The sequence below is a fragment of the Pogona vitticeps genome, chromosome 2 (genome assembly GCF_051106095.1).
Source record: "Pogona vitticeps strain Pit_001003342236 chromosome 2, PviZW2.1, whole genome shotgun sequence".
In the NCBI taxonomy this organism is placed as follows: Eukaryota; Metazoa; Chordata; class Lepidosauria; order Squamata; family Agamidae; genus Pogona; species Pogona vitticeps.
In genome coordinates, this window is record NC_135784.1 from 240,686,252 (window position 1) to 240,706,047 (window position 19,796).

General features: G+C 40.4%; 1 protein-coding gene across 15 annotated transcripts in view; it reads left to right on the forward strand.

Moving 5' to 3' along the window:
* Positions 1-19,796, forward strand: part of NTRK2 (neurotrophic receptor tyrosine kinase 2) — a 214,899-nt gene that overhangs the window by 170,489 nt on the left and 24,614 nt on the right. For all 15 annotated transcript variants that reach the window (XM_078386149.1, XM_078386138.1, XM_078386136.1 and 12 more), the window contains 3 exons: positions 3,026-3,156; positions 6,423-6,595; positions 12,408-12,642. In XM_078386149.1, the coding sequence (XP_078242275.1) occupies positions 3,026-3,156; positions 6,423-6,595; positions 12,408-12,642 (539 nt within the window). The remainder of the gene's footprint in view (positions 1-3,025; positions 3,157-6,422; positions 6,596-12,407; positions 12,643-19,796) is intronic.

Below are 19,796 nucleotides of genomic sequence, written 5' to 3' on the forward strand. Positions count from 1 at the left end.
GCCCACTTGAAATCCTCACCACATCTCCTGCATTTCCCCCCTCCCTACTCTTTCAGACACATTTTCTTGGCTTGTTGCAGTAGTAGGTTTCTTGCACCAGCAGGGGCTTGGAATAGATAATCTTTGAGTTCCATTTTTAACTTCCACTTATAGCATGTGAAAAGAGAAGCAGTTAGTGGTTTGCATAACAGCCAAGCCATGTGCCTGGCCCAGTATTTTAACCATTAAAGCCGTATAAGTAGGTAGTCATGCAAGTGAGTCCACCTGCGCTGCAAGATGGCGGTCGTGCTCCTCAGCTTCCGCTGGTCAGGGAAGTAGTTGCTTCCCTACCTCACATGCTCAGTTGCACAGTGGATGGCAAACAGTGTGAGAAAAAATGCTTTGTCCCTACGCACAAAATTCATCCCTACAGAATTTTGACCTAAGTCTTCCTTATTTCTGTTTGCAAAAGATGGGAGAAGAGGAGAGGGCACCCTAAGATACTACAGAAAAAATAGTGAAGGATCCAAGATGTGAGTCCATCAACAAGAAGTTTCTTTGGCCGGCAGTAATGCAAACTCTGTTGGCAAGATTGCTCTGTCTTGTGTTATTTCCCTTCTCCCTTTTTTTTTTTTTACCTCAGAGCAAGAGTGTAAATCATATTTGCTAGAGTGAAATATCTTTATCTCCGCCGTTGAATGGAACAGACAGAGTAAGTGGCAGTTTAATTTAAGAGGAGCAAGTGATGGGAGTAGGTTGGATTTAATTAAAAGAGGGACATATTTTATCTTCCTGGATTATGTGAATTTCCTTCTCTCCTTCCAGATTTTTTGTTGTTGTTGCAGTGCAATAAAGGGGAGCAGCTGGTAAAGAAATTGGAAAAAGGATGTGACAAGAGATAAACACAGTCTGTTTTTTTCCTCCTTTTAATTTATTTCCTGAAGCAGTGGTGTTCAGAATCAGTTTCTGCAGAGCTCAGTCAGTCCTGATGATCAGAGACATCCCAGGACGACGGATGCCCCTGATCCCTTTGGAAATGAATGCATTCTCCCCTCTTAAACTTTTCCGTCTTAACCCACAGAGCTGTTTAACTGTGATTTGAACAACCCCATTCTCATGTTTCTTCTCCAACTGCTTTTAGCATAAGTACATAAAAAAGAGACCTACCAGATCAGAGCAAAGGCCTGTCTAGTTTTCCATCCTATTCCTTCAATAGCCATCTATGTCTCCTGAGAAGCCAAAGAGTTCCTAAGCAATTGGCATTTATTCAGAAGCATGATTTCTCTGATCCAGGGGCATACAGCCATCTTGACGAGTAGCCAATGATAACTTTATGATGCGAGAATTTGCCCAATCCCTCCTTTTAGCAGTTGCAAGTGATCATCACCACCACATCTTGGATTTGTAGAAAATTGCAGTAGTTATAGGTGCTTTCACATCAACACAGTTTAAACTTTTCAGGGAAGGATTGTTGGGGTTTGTCTGCATGGCCTACTTACACTGGTTTTGTACCAGTTTGACTTTCGCCCTGTCTATCAAATAATCCTGGTAAATATCATTTGGCAACATTTTAAAAAGAAACCCAAACATGCTGTTTCTTGTGTTTGAGCTCAGTTACGCTTGGAAAGAAACCTGCTTTTGAATTAGGGTTAACATGTTTCGATTAGATGTTTCAAATGCTAACTACATGATGCACAGGGGAGTATGGATTTGTTTTGATGGAAAGCATTTTTTTATCATTAATCAAAGCATTTTAATCAACTGCTTGAGGGTTCATTTGTTATAGCTCGCTTGTGAAAGCAATTTCTTTTGAATGGTTTTGGCAATATGTTAACACCTCTGACATAGTAAATTGTGTCTGTGGGGTTTGTTAGGTATTGGATGTCAGGATCATGTTTTTCAGGTTGCAGGGTAATGGGGGGCATAAATATTTTCAATATCTATTTTTTTAAAAGTTTAAGTGACATATTGTATAAGTGTTTATGCAATGTAGCAGTACATTTGAAATATTTTTTTAAAAAATTAGGAGTTCCCCTGCTGCTGCACCACCCCCAAAGCAGCCACACCAGCAGAGTAGTTTTCAGGCATGGAGAGGAGGTTGCTGTCATTTAAAAAAAAAATTACTGAAAGGGGAGTCTCTGATCGGCTTCCAGACATCTTCCTCCCCTCTTTCTCCCCATCCTGCCTCAACTTCGTAGGAACACCTATCTGTGGCAGGCTTGCAAGAAATGGAGGGGAAGAGGGAGAGAGAAATGCTGGCGAAGGAAATCGTAAGAGGTAAGTCAGGAAGCACCTTCCACAGGACTCCAATGGGATTGATCAATGTGTGCAGTGTGGGAGCATATGTCCGCGTGTATCTGTAATACTAAACTAGTGCTATTCCATTTTGAAATAAATAAAAAAATTAAACAAATATTAAAAATAACATTGCTTCAGTTGTGGTGAGTGCCTGTGAGAGGCAGTGAGTTCCTCGGATTAACCTAAAACTAAGCTTAACACTGGATTAAAGTTGTCCCAAGGGGATGCACACAGCAGCACAAAATTCACATGATTACCATGTGACTTTACACCAATTTGAAAAACCATGACCCATAATCCAATGTATCTCACTAATGCAATTGAATCCTTTGTTAGTTTTGGTTTTCTCTTTGGATTGTTATATGTCGATGTGTCATTCTTTGTTCAGATTTGATTGACTGTTGGGTTTTTGGGAGAGAGGGATGTGCTTTAGGTTACACACCATTTGTGATTTTAGTGTTGTGAGGATGAAAAACAGGGGCTGCTGAGTTGGGTTTTTAAAATGCATTATTGTACCTTATTGCACTGATAAGTATCGGAGGGGTGAGGGATGTGTAGTCCTCCAGATGTTGCTGAACTACATCTCCCACCATTGGCCATGCTGTCTGAAACTGCTGAAAACTGGGATTCCATCAACATCCACATATTCTTCACCCTTGCAATATAGTAAACTGTTCTTCACAAACTCCTGTTGCTCCTCTCTCCTCCCATTAATGGATTTCTAATCATGTTGTATTTTATTTTTCAGTTGTCCAGCACATCAAGAGACACAATATTGTTCTCAAAAGGGAACTGGGAGAAGGAGCCTTTGGAAAAGTCTTCTTGGCTGAATGTTATAATCTGTGTCCTGAGCAGGACAAAATTTTAGTTGCAGTGAAGGTAAAAGGAACACGTGTCTACCATGATTGTAATGGTTGCAAATTGTAGTTATTTCCATTGTTATCTATCGTAATTGTTCCTGTACAAGAGAAGTAGGCAAGAGATTTGACATATTTAATGCTCCAGGCCATTTTTTCACATACACCCAGAAGCATCCCCAGACAAAAATAGAAGCAAATTTCATTCTGGAGGCCTCCAGGAGCAGAAGAAAAATAAGCTATTTCCAATCTCTGTGCCAATAGCGGCACAAATTGGGCTCCCAGAGTCCTGAGCTTGCTTATTCCTACTTGTTGGAGTGCTGCCAACAAACTTTGAGAAGCAGAGCAGCGATGGGGCACTACAACAAAATTGTCCCCAAGACTTGTTAACATCCAGAAGCTTAGCTTCATTTTTGGATGGTGAACATCTCCTCCTTTATCTGAGGCAGCAAAAAGCTGGGTCATTCTTAAAGTGTTCCATCTCTTTCAGCCCTACAAAACAGATAAAAAATGTTCCACCAAGGGGAAAACATCTTCCAAGCATTTTGTGTATTCATCTTCTTCTGAACTGTGAACATGATGTTAGTTGATGTTATTTTGAGGCAATGCAATCTTGATGAACTTTCTTCAGCAAAAACATAGAGAGATGGTATGGAGGTATAATGTTGTGCCCATTGGCTTCAGTTTTGTGCATTCATTAAAAGGTCCAAAAAAAAGACCCTACATATTCATGAGGACCCTTGTCTTCCACCCTATTCCCAATCATATGAAAGAGCTGTTGGATGTACGCTTAGAGAGCTCCTTTCTTGTCCTATGATGAATGCACACAAGACATGGGAAGAAGCCTGGGCATTACCTGGTTACCTCCCCCTCCCCACATCAGCACGTTTTGTGAATACAGCTTGAAAGGACGAGTGGGACTAAAGGGTGTGAGACTTGACAGATCTGGAGCTCTTTCTTTGTAGTTAGGTTTTAGCTCTCTCGCTCTCGCTCTCTCTTGTTAACACAATAATTGTCACCTTGATATAGAGATGAAATGTAAGAGTGCAGGTGATGCGAATCTCTTTCACACACAATGTATAATCACACCCATACACACACACACACACACACACACACTCTGAGGCTACAGTCCTGTCTATATGCCACTTCACTTAACAGGAAGTGAGCCCCCGAGATTTTAATGTAAGAATGAAAAACAACTCTGTTCATTTCACAGTTAACACAAACTTATAACTCAAAGCATTATATACACTGAAAACAGAATTATACAGCTATACTCACACTCTTGAATTTTGTTATGCAGTTCTTCAGTCAAAAAAGTGCACATATATGTTGGCAAAAATTGTGTATATAATCAGCATCAGCAGCATCTTAGAACTGCAAAGCTGGAAGGGACCCTGTGGATCATCGCGTCCAGCCCCTGTCAAGGAGACACAGAGGGGAATTGAACATCCAACCTTTGGCTCTACATATGCCGTGAACCACTGAGCTATCCAGCCATTATATTAGTGAAAATAACATACAAATGTATATTGTATTTGGGAAAATGCATAGAAAAGGACATATATCAGACAACATTATGTAGAAAAATGCATGTTTGAGCAGAAGGCGACATGAACATGTACACAGAATTTGGGGCCAACTTAAAAAAATTCCTAACTGATGCAGAAATATCATAGAACAGACATACAGTGGGAAATATGAGGGACTAAATGAAGCAATAATTGGCAAATGTGTTTATCTTTTGAACAGTGGAACTAATTTCTGAATAAAAATATATGCTGGGCTGGAAATTGAACTGTGATTCTAGGCGATATTCCACCCTCCTTTTATACAAAAGAATAATTTGGTTGGGGGGAGCTTCATTTTTCCCAGCCGGAATGGGCACTTTGTGACTAATATTCCATTGTAGTAAGGTTTTCAGCAGAAAGGAATCTGAGTAAGTTGCCCCCAGAAGGAAGCATAATCTCACTTAATGTTCAAGTATTGTCACATTTTCTTTTCATTCATTGGATCTTTGACATGCCTTCTTGTTGGTTGCTGGGCAACCCAGATGAGTATTGTGTATGCATGTTAGGAAATAGCAGTTATTGTGCCCTGTGGGAAGACTAAAATTTGAAATGAAGTGCTGGGCAATGTGTCGGGGGTGGGGAGGCAGCAAATATTCTCAGCTTCTATCAGTAAATAACTTTATAAGTAAGTAAAGGTAATCAAAACATTTGGTTTTAGGGGGGAAAGAGACCAACAGACACAGAACCTTGTTTTTGCCATATTTGTTATACTTCTGGTTTGTCTGGAAAGAGTCCGGTTTGGTTGCAGGAATTCTGGAACCAGGTTGTGGGAGCAGATTTTTCACTAGAACTTCAGTGACTTATAAGCTCACCGTTAGCCAACTAGCATTCAGAGATGGGAAAGGTTACCTTATGAACAAAAACCATCCATGCTGCATGATGTAGTCATCCCATTCTGGGAGCTGTAGTCTGAAAAAGTTTCCTCTCTTTACTAAAAGCAAATAGATGGGAATGTTGCCACTCAGTGAAAATGGCTTCTCAAACATCTTTAGGCTACTTTGTGTGACTTAAATGGCAAAGTGTGTGGGAAGTATTATTTTGCAAAATGTTCTCCAAGGGGGAGGAGGAATTATCCAAGAGTTTCTCAGGAGTAGATATCACCAGTGTTCAGGTGGCAGCAGAACACCTGGGTTCCCTCCCCCCTGAATATCCATCCATCCATCCATCCATCCATCCATCCATCCATCCATCCATCCATCCATCCATCCATCCATCCATCCATCCATCCATCCATCCATCCATCCATCCATCCACCCACCCACCCACCCACCCATCCATTCATTCATGCTGTGGCCATTGTGTGGGTCGCCCAGCCCCTGTTTTTCATCCTCACAACACTGCAAATGTAGAAGCATTCCAGGGTACTGTGTGGTAGGATAGGGAGCTGGTACAGTAAAACTGTGGCAGGGGATATTCAGAGAATATTTAGCAAACTGGCCCCCTTTTCTGAAAGGATGAGAGGAAGGTTTATGATTCCCCCCAAAAAACCTCCAGAAAATACCAGACTCTCTCTAGAATAAAACATTTCCCTCTATGGGCCTGCCCAGGCATTAAAATCACCAGTGGATGCCTTTCTCTTGGTCCCACCACCTTCACAGATGCACTTCTCTGTCACTGCTCCCAGATCCTGGGACTCCATCCAATGAGAAACCTTCCTGGCCCCATCTTTGCTGTTCTTCCACAACCCATTTTGGTGGATTCTTTTTCTTTCTAGACGCTAAAAGATGCCAGTGATAATGCCCGCAAAGACTTCCATCGAGAGGCAGAACTACTGACAAACTTGCAGCATGACCACATTGTGAAGTTTTATGGAGTATGTGTGGAAGGAGATCCTCTCATCATGGTCTTCGAATACATGAAGCATGGGGATCTCAACAAATTCCTAAGGTAAATATCTAAAGACTCTCTTGTGATGTAGAGGGCCCAATTATCAAATCCTGGATCAGTTTAGGTTGTGCTGAACAGAGTCATTTTGAGGTATGTTGTTTGGAGCAATCCTTGCACCAGCTTGCAAGGATCAGTCACATCACACTTCAAGCTACCTTGTTTAGCATGATCCAGACCAATGTTCCTTCCCTTTAAAGAGAAAAGCAAGCAAAAATAAAATCCCCTTCTGTCTTCTCCTCTGTGCTTTCCGTAAGCCACTTCATCTTCCATTTCTTTTTAATTGTTGCTTACTGATGCAGCACATCAGCAATGCATTGAAAGGTCTTTTTGAAAAGACCTTTCAAAGCACCACTGATGCATTAGCAACAGTTTAAAAGAAATGGAAAACCTCCTGTTTCTTCCTCTTCACAGGGGATTGGGAAGCAAACTTTTCATTTCTCAAGCTTATTAAGTAGCTTTAGCAAAGGGACAACTTAAATTTTGTTTTGATTCCAGTGACTGCACAGGCTAGAAGCAAAACAAAATAAAGCAATTCTCTCTGCACCAAAACAAACAAACCCTGTAGCCCATGAGAAAGACCCAAAAAGTTGTGGGTAGGCATCAATCAGTGATGGGGTTGTTGGCAATGGCACATTTGGGCTCCAGGCAAAGGAGTGAGCGAGCTCTCCCCAGCCCAGAACAAATTGTGGAACGAATGCCCATCTAGTTGAACTCTAACTTGCAAAGGAGTATTTGTGTTAATCTGCTGCAGCAAAACTGAAAGAACTGGAGCACCTTCAAGACTAAGGCTGGGAGCGGGATGCTGTCATTCACTGTCTATTAACAGGATCACCTAATGATCAATCCTCCTTCCCCCTTTTAACCCACCAAACTGGGGGGCTGAGAATCTGCTGGAGCTGGTTTTCATAAAGGACTGTAGATGAATGGGAAAGAACATTCTCTTGCAACAGAGATTCTTTGCTTGTACAGGGCTTGATGTGTACTGAAGACACTTATTACAGCATAAGCTTTGGTGAGTTCATCAAAAGCTTAAGAGTGGAAATGTAGCCTGAGATTTCATGTGGGTCTTTTATATAGTTCAGTGGCCAAAATCCTGTTACCAGTGTAGTATACAGTGGTGCCTCACTTGACAATGTTAATTCGTTCCAGCGAAATCGCTGTAGAGCAAAAATGTCGTAAAGCGAAATAAAAAAGCCCATTGAAATGCATTGAAATCCGTTCAATGCGTTCCAATGGGCTGAAAACTCACCGTCCAGTGAAGATCTTCCATGGGGCAGCCATTTTCAGTGCCTGTGCAGCAAGGAATCCGTCCCTAAGCACAGCAGGGGGGCATTTTGAAACCCGACGACCAGCTGTTTTTGATCGTCGTAAAGCAAAAATCGGTTCCTGAAGCAGGGAACCGATAATCGCAAAGTGGAAAAACCCCATTCAAACCATCGTTTTGCTCTAATATTTCTACCTACATTTGTATGAAATTGAGCATAATTCTGCATATGCCTTGGTCGCCCTGTATGATGACCTTTCCTGGGAGAGAGACGGGGAATGTGACCCTGTTGATACTCCTGGACCTCTCAGTGGCTTTCGACACCATTGACCATGGTGTCCTTCTGGATACATTAGTTGGGTTCGGAGTTGGGGGCACTGTTTTACGGTGGTTCCGCTCCTTTCTGGCTGACCATTCCAGAAGGGGTTCTGGGGGACAGTGGCTTGGCCCCATGGCGGTTATGCCATGGGGTTCCTCAGGGCTCAATATTGTCCCCCATGCTGTCCAACATGTACATGAAACCGTTGGGAGGGGTCATCAGGAGGTTTGGGCTGAGAAGTCAGCAATATGCTGACGACACTCAGCTCTACTTCTCTTTTTCCACCAATCCAGGTGAGGCAGTCTCTAAACTGGTGTCTGGACCTGATGAGGACCGGATGAGGGTTAATACATTTAAGCTTAATACAGACAAGATGGAAGTGCTGTTAGTGGGTGGATTGTCAGACTGGTTAAAAGGCCATTTCTCGCGAGAGAACATATTCAGCTGATTCTAGCCAGGTTACACTGGCTACCAGTTGTTGTCCAGGCCCAATTCAAAGTGCTCGTTTTGACATATAAAACTCTAAATGGCTTGGGCCTTGGATACCTGAAGGGCCACCTCCTTCCATATAAACCTATGCGGCAACTGAGTAGCCAGAAGGCTGTCCTGAAAGAGTCATCCCTCAGTGAGGTCAGAGGGATGCCCTGTAGGCGGAGGGCCTTTTCGGCAGCTGCCCCCAGTCTTTGGAATGCCCTCCCAAATGACATCTGACTGGCGCCAACCTTACTGACATTTTGGCACCAGGTTAAAACCTTCCTGTTCAGGAAGTTTTTTAATTGAAGGTTTTAATTTTAATTAATACGTCATGGATCTAGATTGTTTTTGTAGATTGTTTTTGTTTTTCCAGAATGGATGTGGCCATATTTGTTTTAGTGTCTGTTTTTAACTGAACTGTTTTAATTGATGTTGGAAGCTGCCTGGAGACTCTTGTAGAGTGCAGGCGGCATACAAGCCGCCCCGAATAGACTCTGTCTAGAGAGGTGGAGTATAAATTGAATAATAAATAAATAAATAAAAATAAAATACAAGTCAGTCAAACAAACAAATACACCTTTTTGAAGGCGATCTGAACAATGCTAAAGATATCCACCTAGTCAGCCTTGGGAATGTAAATATGATCAATCCACTGAATTCAGCCACAAGAAAATGAATCATAAAAAAGGCATATCCTTTGTATCTGGAGGACTATTTCCAAACCCACAATTATCCAACCTGAACAAGAGAAGCATCTGCAAACAAACTACTTGGGATTTGAGATTTGACACAGTAGCTTAAATCTCAAGGATGTGCCTTGTGAATGCAAAACTTAATCAGGTCTTCAGTTTGGAAGGGTTTATAACTTCTAAGAATTATAAATAGTGTCAGATTATTCCCTCCTCAAAGTGCCACATTCCACCAAAGACCTTAGCCACTTTTGAAGAATCCTTGGTAAGCTTCTTTTTCCTTCCTTTCTTGTACCAGTGGGGTTATAGAAGATACAAAATGGTGTGGCTTTTTTATGGTCACACATCTCATGATTACCAATCCTCAGCAGAAAGTTGAGTCCTCAACCCCATCTGAGCAAGTAAAGTTGGCTTATGTATAAGAGCTGAGTAGTCTAGTGGATGCATGTTTATTGGGAACCAGGGTTTGGAATCTGATCCCACTTGTCTTTTTTCACATTCACACTACATGTGGTTGATATCTGAGGAGGGCTTCTGTTTCACAGAAAGTCTTACTTTGGCTAACAAAATTCTTGATAGGCTATGCCATGAGCATGCTCATACACTGGACCCTCTTATGTTGACAGGTTGCTTTATTTTGCAAAAGGTCCACTGCCACAAGGCAATGGAAGCATTTCTGCAGAGAAAATGCTTTAGTGGTGGCCTGACATTTGTCTGGGAGTAAGCCCCCCAAATGTTCTATGGCCTAAATGTGCATCACCCTTTGTTGGCGTAAGTGTGTGCACTCACCTAAATATACAACACCTTGTTTAGAGAAAGATACTGCTAATAGATGCATTGTGGATTATTGGGAAAGGATCTCTTCCACAATTGAATGCACATATTAAACATTAATAATAATTGTACTAATTCATTTACATGTTCTGGTAATGTGTTGTATTGTATGTCTTGCATTTTGATTTGGGATAATACTAGAGCAATACTAGCTATTGTTGTATTATTTCTCATACACAGAATTACTCAGGGAAATCTTTGATTTCTTTGAAATCTGGCATTTTACTGCCATTTGACACAGCTGTGATGGAGAGGAAAGGCTACAGAACAACTGCATGAACTGAAGGACATCTATTTCTTATCCTGCAGCGCCTCCCAAGGCCAAAGTAAATTCCCACAGCTTAAGCTGCCCCCCCCATCCTTTAATACTTTGTTCCTGCCACACAGAGTCAAATTGCAGACCCTGATTTGAAGGACAAGAAACCTTCTTGAGTGTAGCATTTAAACTGACAGGAATATAAAGATGTACTAGTGAGATAAAAGAAATGACACTTTTCCAGTGTAATACTTAAGCTAACGGAAACATAAAAATGCACCAGAGTGATTAAATTAATGTTGCCACCATATATGTTTGTCTTGTTGTAGACTGCAATCGGACGGATCTGAAAAAGGAAAGCTAGCAGTCTGAACAAACAATCAAAAGGCTCAGGTTTATGTGGAAATAATGGAAATAAATATAGAGATAGTACTGTCTCCACTCCAGATATATAGAGGCAGAAGCTGTATTTGGCACTGGAATGGGTAGGGTCTGGGATCTGGTAAGGGGGAGGCATCACTGGAATGATTGTGCAGAGTGACTTCCTAGAAACATTTCATCCACTTTGGAACTTTCTAGGGCTGTGCAACCTTTCATACCTGGTCTTTGGTGTTAGAATTAGATTGTATCAGATGGGCAATGTAATGTTTAGGGCCTTAATATGAACTGTGTTGTGAATGAATAAGCACATTAAATTCTGTGCACCTCTGTAACCTCACACACTGTTAGGATTTGCATGCCCAGCAAAATATTCTCATGAAACTTACCTGGGCATCTTAGGGAAGCACCTATCAAGCAAACACTGGTGGCCTTCACCTTGTTGCAAGCTATCAACGTGGAACTAGAATCAACTTTTGGCTGTTGCTCCTCTGAAAACTACTGATGTCAATGTTTTTTAAAATGTTTCTAGTTTTGTGGAGAAAAAGCTTTAAAATATGAAAGAAACTTCTGCTTACATCTGAGAAATCAGAAACAATGCTCCCAAACATCCAATGATGAAAGAATTTAAGGTCAGGCTTGCAAACCATTTGTCTTCACCTTAGGATTTCAGCATTTGCCTTTCCTGGTCAGAAATACTAAGTTTCTTTCCTTTCCTTTCCTTTCCTTTTCTCCCTGCCTCACCTGATTGTTCTACAGTTTTTCTTTCAGAAAAAAAAAACATTCTGGGGATAACAAAAATATGGAAACAGGAATGAATGAATACCAGTTTGCTTCATTTAAAAATTTCATTCTAAGCACTGCTTTTTTTTCTTTCTGGCTACAGTTTCAAATGTTTAGGGCAGAATAATGTGAACAGTACAATTCTTATCCATGATACTTCCTTTTTAAATGTTTATGCAGCTTGAATAAAATAAAAACAATGTTAATGCTGTACCTAGTGATCGAGCTTCACAAGGCAATATAGAATATTAAATCAATACCAATGTCTCTTATATTTCGTTTTTTCTATGTCCATGTTTCCCTTTGGCCGCTACTTCTCATTTGCCTGGAGTTCATATGACCCATTTCATTTCTCTTGGCCAGAATTCTCCACAGGGCTCCTAAAGAAAATAAGAGTTTCCCCACAGAATAGGGTTTGAGGTTTCCTATGCTCTCTCAGTGCCTGGCTGGAATCCAGTTGCTCTCCTGGCCAAAAAGACTTTGATAGCTATTAAAAGTTTGATTTGCAATGACAAGATTTATCCATCCAGGCCTTGATATTCTCATTTTATTGCTTTCTATCATGCAGTTGGAATTCTTAATTTAGGCAAAAACTGTGGATATGATCCAGAAATGATGCACATTCAGAGAGGAAAGAAGCCATTCTAAGTATTTCCCACCATTTTTATAGCAAATATTGGTGTGCGTGGTTTTTCATCATATGCATTTTAAATTGCTGTGAAGTGTGCTGGGATATATTTGATGCTATGGGACTGGATCCAATTTACAGAGGATGTTTCTTTGGAACTGCTTAAATTCTTATTTTTCCAATGCAGGGCACATGGACCAGATGCAGTTCTGATGGCAGAAGGCAATCTTCTAACTGAGCTCACCCAGTCACAGATGTTGCATATTGCCCAGCAGATTGCAGCTGGCATGGTTTACTTGGCATCACAACACTTTGTGCATCGTGACCTTGCCACTCGGAATTGCCTAGTTGGTGAAAACCTGCTGGTGAAAATTGGAGATTTTGGAATGTCAAGAGATGTGTATAGCACAGATTACTATAGGGTAAGAAATGTTTTGCTTTGGTCTCCATCTTGTTACAGCTGACATTGGATTTTGTAGTGCAAAGATGTTCCTGTCTGGAATCTACAAAGCAGAAAATGTTTGTGACATCCAGTTTACAGTATCAAGGAAGTATACTTTAGGAAATGCATCATGCTAAATACTCCAGTGGATATCATATTTGTCTCCTAGCTTGGAGATTTGGAGCTAAATCCAACTGTTAATTCCCACTAGAGTAGAATCATTGAATCAGTGGGACTTCCATTGTTGTTGTCTGTAAAAATACAATTCATTTAATGGGTCTCCTCTAATAGGAATTAGTAATTATATTTAGCACCTAGATTAAAATCTCCACTCATAATTTAAGTGAGAAATTTTGGGAAATGTGCTAATTGTTAATTTTGTTTTTCCAGCTGTAAAACTGATGTGAAGAATGTTTTCAAAGGCATATATATTTTTATGAGACAGAGTATCTCAAAAGTTCAGGACACTCTGCTTAGAAATTACTGAAACATACCCCACCACAAGATTTCATACTGCCAGTTCAAGAATGAAACAGGCTAATCTTTTTTTTTGTTGAGGTTTTCACAATTTGTGAAAAGTGTCTTTTGTACAAATCTTGCATTTTTCCTTTATGAAGCAAAATACATGCACACAATAAGTGCAGAAGGATTAACTGATCAGACACAGACAGCCTGCTTAGTGCTTCTTATTCTTAAAGGACTGTGTGACAAGGTAACAACTGATGAAATTTTGTCCAGTGGTATAATTTTCACAAAAACTGTTTTTACAAGTGAAAGAAACTCTTGTTGATACTGGCAGAAAATAGAACCTTGCCACCTTGCAAAGTGATGGTTTGGATTTATTTTATCATTTTTTAAAGTGGTAATGGTTTCTCATTCTCACTCTTGAAAATAAGATAGGTGAGGATTTGTCCCCTAATGAATGGCCATTCAGCTTGGATTTCTGGGTATTCTACACAGCCAGCAAACATCACTCAGACATTTGAAAGCCATAAAAATGGTCATCGTAAAGCTGACAATACATTAGAGACAGAAATACATTAGAGACAGAAATCCTCACTTGTCTTATTCTAATGAGCAAGGACGAGAAACCACTGCCACCAAAAATACATGATAAAATCAAAATCGTTGTTCTGAGTTTTTTGGGCTCTTTGGTTGTGTTCTGAAGGTTGTTCTTCCTGACGTTTCGCCAGTCTCTGTGGCCGGCATCTTCAGAGGACAGCAACCTGGACAGGTTGCTGTCCTCTGAAGATGCCGGCCACAGAGACTGGTGAAACGTCACGAAGAACAACCTTCAGAACACAGCCAAAGAGCCCAAAAAACCCAGAACAACCATTAGATCCCAGCCGTGAAAGCCTTCATGAATAAAATCAAAATCCTCACCTTGCAAGATGGCAAGGTTCTATTTTCTGTCAGTATCAACAAGAATTCTTTCACTTGTATAGACATATGACTAGGAGACAGTGGGAGTCCGGGGCCAACAGAACAGTCACATGCCAGCTTCCCTTGCTCATGAATTAACTTAAATCATCTGTATTTTGGTGTGTCGGATCACTCCTATGACATCACACACTAGTTGTGAGTTGCTATAAGTAGCTCACAAAGTTCCTCTGAGGGCCGAGAGCTAATTGACAAGACCTGCATGCCCTGAATAAGAAAAAGAGCATTTTCCAGGAATGCTTATTGCTCAACTTGATCTTTCACATCCCTTTTATGAAACTGGCATAAAACACCTGCAATCACCCATCTACCTTTAAGAGACCAGATCTTATTGGGGGGGGGGGGAAGAGTGGGGAGAACCCTCAAAGGAAAGTGGCACAGTTGATAATTCATAGTTCCTCTTCTCAGTGAGTTGCATACCGCTGTTATAGGTATTTGTTACATTGGGTCTGTCTCACAGTGTCTACCTTCTAGTGTTGATAGAAATCTGTCCTGGTACCTTTGCCTAAATTTTTAACTCATTGTCAAGTTATTGCTTATGTGCCAAAAGACTTTGCAAAAGATAAAAGCTCCTATGCAAACTGATTATTTATGGCTGTCTTTGTTGTTAGTTCCTTTAATGAGGCAAGTGGCTGTGGTTATTGCTATGCAGCAAGCCGCGGGCAAAAGGCTTTGATCCCATCTAAAAGAAAGGTCTAGTTCATGTGGCATTATGGTCAGAATACTTAACCATCTCTGCCAGCACATTCTTTATTTAGTGACATAAATGTGTTAGAGGACAGAGCCTATTTTGAGCAGCTCAATTGTCTGGGAGAATATGCTTCAAGAGTGAATTGTTACATATGGTTAGAAGGAAGACAGAGGAAGTTACCCACAGGGATAGTATTTATCTTCATACAGCTGTTTTAATTAAGAGCTGAGAAGAACACTTTTATTTTGGTTTGCATTGTCTGTTTCTTTCTTTGTTGATCCAGACCTAGCAATTAGGAAACATCTGAACTAGATTTCTGTCATATGTTGTCTTCTGGAACTCCAGCTTTCCAAGCCAGTTCAATGTTTCAGTACAAAAATGACATCACGTCGTATGAGTAACAAGGGATGGAGAAGACTGATTGATGCATAACTCTGCAATTTCAGGATGGGATAAGACTGACATTAGCTAACTGACATCCACAAAATTTCAAGAGTTGCTACCATTTCTTAAGCAAATATTTGAAGATGGCTGTCGTATCACATGTCAGATTTCTCTGTCCCAAAACTAAGAACACCCAGCTCCCTTAGCTATTCCACTCTTTTTACCACTCTGACCACTCTCTTTGGACACATTCCAGCATATCAATATCATTTCTAAATTATGATGCTCAGAATGGGGCACAGTATTCCAAGTGAGGTCTGACCAAAGCGGAATTGAGTGGTACTATTACTTCCTTTGATCCAGACACTATACTTCTGCTAGTACAACCACGTGTTGCAATTGCTCTTGGGGGGGGGGGGTTTGCCACATCACACTGTTGACAGCTTATGGTCTAATACGACCATTAACTTCCTTTCACAAATACTATTGCCAAGGAAGCTCAGACCTATATTCTACTTGTTCATATGTTTTTTTTTACTTAAATGTTCCTAGAGTGTTTATAGCTGATGCTGTTCATAATGGTAATGGAGGAGGAGATAAGAGGTAACACAGAACCAAATGAATAACAGGTCACAATTGTATTAACTTAATTCTAAGCCATTTAATTTGACCTAGAAAGGAATGATCTTTATCCTTAACTTGCCCAATTCCTGAGGTCTAGCTGAACCTTGATGCACTTGCTATAGTTTGGAGTGGCTAATGTCCACGGTGTTTCTTAGGGAATTCCTTGCAGTTTTATTGCTGAAGTTGTTCACCTCTAGTTGTGACAGTTGCATAGAGGTACTTCTGTTGACCAGCATGAGCAAAATGATGGTCATGATAAGGAATCTGAAAAATTAAATTCTTTGTCAGTATAACTAGAGCCTAGAAATTTACTTAGAAAAGTAATTTGTTATGCCCCCATCATTATAGTTACAATAATGTAGAAAGTAGACATTTTATTTTATGTTTCTCAAAGGTTAACGAAAATATTGTTCTTTTAATGACTTCATTAAAAAAACCTCAATGCTATAATCCATTTGCATTTGGTTTAAAACATAGTATCTTCCCATCTACCTCATTGTCACCTCAACATCAACAACATCATCACTGACGAAAAGAACTGGTGGCAACTACTGAATTGTAACTAACAAACTTAAACTTTGGCTGTTGTAGGTTTTTCAGGCTATTTGGCCATGTTCTGAGGATTTTTCTTCCTAATGTTTCACCAGTCTCTGTGGCTGACATCTTCAGAGGACAGGAGTCAGAACTCTGTGCTCTGATGCAGTTTGTGGGATAGCTGAGTATTTATAGCTGTGGGATCAGCTTTTGTCCTTTTCAGGAGACTGGGTGATTATGGTGTTTTTTGTTGTGGGTGTATTGTTCTGATAAGGGGAGAGCTAATCTGTCACTGTGATTGACGGGTGTCGTTAGCTTGTCTTTTGTGTGCAGTGATCACAGGTCCTTGTGGCTGGGTAGAGTTTCTTGACCTTTTGCAGGCTGTATTTTTCAGTGCTGGGAGCCAGGCTTTGTTGGGTTTTAGATTTTCTTCCTTTTTGTTGAAGCTCTGCTGGTATTTGTGGATTTCAATGGCTTCCCTGTGCAATCTAACATAATGATTGCTGGTGTTGTCCAGTACTTCAGTATTTTGAAATAGAATTTCATGTCCAGCTTGTTTCAGGGCATGTTCAGCTACTGCCAATTTTTTTGGTTGTTTTAGTCTACAAATGCTAGCGTTTTGTAGTTCCAATATATACCTGGGCACAACTGCAAGGTATCCAGTATACTCCTGTAGTGGTGAGGGGGTCCCTTTTGTCCTTTGCTGACTGTAACATTTGTTGTATTTTTGTGGTGGGCCTGAATATTGTTTGTAGGTTGTGTTAAACTTAACTTTATTTAACCTGTAGAAAGCCATCCCTGTCCTTTTTAGTAATCAATTTATAATGAGCCTTATCATTCCATCTGAAGTGCTCATATGGATTGGGAGGCCAAGGAACCATGGGTAAGATAGAAGCTAAGTGGAGGCTTGAGCATATCCCAGCCCCTGAACCAATGGCACAATGTAAGCCTAACAGGGAAAGACAAGCCTGTGTGATTGATCTCATTTGCTTAGATATTTGGTGACAAATGGGATAGTCAAATGAGATTCACAAGACATATTTGTATATCCAGTTCAAAGGTGAGTGTAGTTAGGAAAACCTGGCAACTAAGTAGGGTAAATTAGCTATAAAAAGACAACACAGCCCACACTAAGGTTGAATTGTTTGACTGCTTAACTGTTTACTCTGCCACTGGCTGTTGTATCAGCTGTTTGTTTATCTGGTCTGTGCATCTTTGGGCTCTGTGATTCACAGTAGGAAAAAAAATGTGACAGTTACTGATGTCTGCATAATCATCTTCATTAACGTGCTAGTAGCTGGCACTCCATGACGCCTGCCCTGATTTGCGGAGATCCTAGTTTGCCTCCAAGATTATGGTCTGCTGTTTTGTCTCTTTACGGTGAAAAACAGGCCCAGCCTCTTTTGCTTTGAGATTATTAAATAATATTCTGTACTGTGCTGGCAAAGCTATTAAGAGATGTTGCAAGGGCAACTGTGGAGTGAGATAACCTTTGGATAATTGGTTGTTCTATCCCTGCTTGATGTTAGCTTTGTTTTGTTTTGTTTTGTTTTGTTTGGAATCTGCCTGGAATCACAGTGCAGTGAGCCATTCCTCACTGTGCCCATAGGGTAGAATAGTACTTTAATTACCCAGTGTAGAAAAACATTTTGTAATTAATTTTTCAAATGCCAAGCCATTGAAGGTTCAGAAGTCTGTCTGTCTGTCTGTCTGTCTGTCTGTCTGTCTGTCTGTCTGTCTGTCTACACCTACCTGCCTGCCTGCTTGCCTACCTACCTACCAAAGTATGTGTTCTCCTTTTCTGCTCAAAAAAGACTTATTCCAAGCAGGTTAAAAATATGTTTTTAAATGCAGAGGCGCTTCCAGACAAAATTTATGTTGTACAACCATACTGCCTTGTACATATAATTTTTGGGAAGGTACAGATGATACTGTGATCCATTTGTAGTCAGGCTGTGTGTGTTTTTTTTTTTACTGCTACATCTATCTTTTTTCTAATTAAAAACATATCAAGGAGAAAAGGAACAAAATAGCATTGTAGTTTTCAGCAGATGCTTACTAGAATATGTGCAATTGAGACAATGTGGAAGAAGATGACTCTAGAGGTGATGATGTGTTAGGGATGCCTCTTCTTTCTCTGTTGGCTAAAATCCATTTTATTTTTTAAAAAACCATTGATTTTTATCCACCCTGCATGGTTGCAGTTTTTATTGTGTTAATAGTTTTACTGTTGGGAAATCCATATGGAACAGTCAGCATAAATTGCATTGAATGCATCAGTGCTTATGTTTGAGTAAAAAATTGAACAGGATCCAGCTATAAGGCTGTAGAAACTGTGATATAGAAAATGAAACTGACACATATTTTGTTATATCAACTGCTGATTACCTGTTTTGTTTGCTGGGGGAAATGGCCCTTGGAAACAGGAAGTCAAAAGATTTTGGTCAAGGCAGACTGGGAAACGGAGGATATAAGCAAGTACGATAATTTCTGAGCTTGATTGTGACTCCAACTATATACATACATATGAACGTATATACACACACAGTACATATATACATAATTAAAAAGTTAGGGATTAATTGGAAACTATTAGTGTAAACATTCTCTGGGTGAGTGTTACAACCCACCCCATGACATACTTACAAATCACACAAAACAATAACCCAAAGGGGAGGTGCACTGTTCCTGAATATACAGGTGTACCTCGGTTTATGAAGTTAATGTGTTCTCCGGGACATTTTGTAATGCAAAATATTTGCAAACCGAAGTGCAGTTTCCCATAGGAATGCATGCATGGGGGTGGTGCTATAAACCTCCCAGGTGCAATGCAAACTTGCTTTGTATTGTGGGGGGAAATCATAAACTGAGACATTATTTTCAATGGATTTCCATTCGTAAACCGAAAATTACGTTAACCGAGGCGTTTGTAAACCGAGGTACCACTGTACTGCAATACCGGGTAGATGTATGGAATGGATGGAGCAAGCCCCTATTCAATCTCCCAGACCCCAAATTCATTCAATATATACTCAAACAGAGGTCATATCAGATATTAAACTGATAAGAATGTGGTTCTAGAATCTAAATGAGGGTTAAGGAAAAGAGAGGAGGTAACACTGCCTTTGTGGCTACATTATGGGTGTGGGTGGAACACAGTGAGAGGAACACAAAGAAAAAAACATGGGGTACCCTGTAATATGGATATAATAAAGTTGTTGACTCTGACTTATGGTGAGCTTTTCCAGGGATTTCTAGGTATAATCAGAAATGATTTACCATTACTTTCTTTTGGGGACAGTTTAAGACTCTGCAGCTTGCCAAAGTGGAGAATCGAACTGCACTGACCTCGGACTCCTCAACCATAGACCTAACTCTCTAAGCTGTCCAGTCAGCTGTAGTGTGGATAGTCAATGGAAATTCAGTTTTTTGTGTTCACTGGAGGATGGAGTATTCAGCAA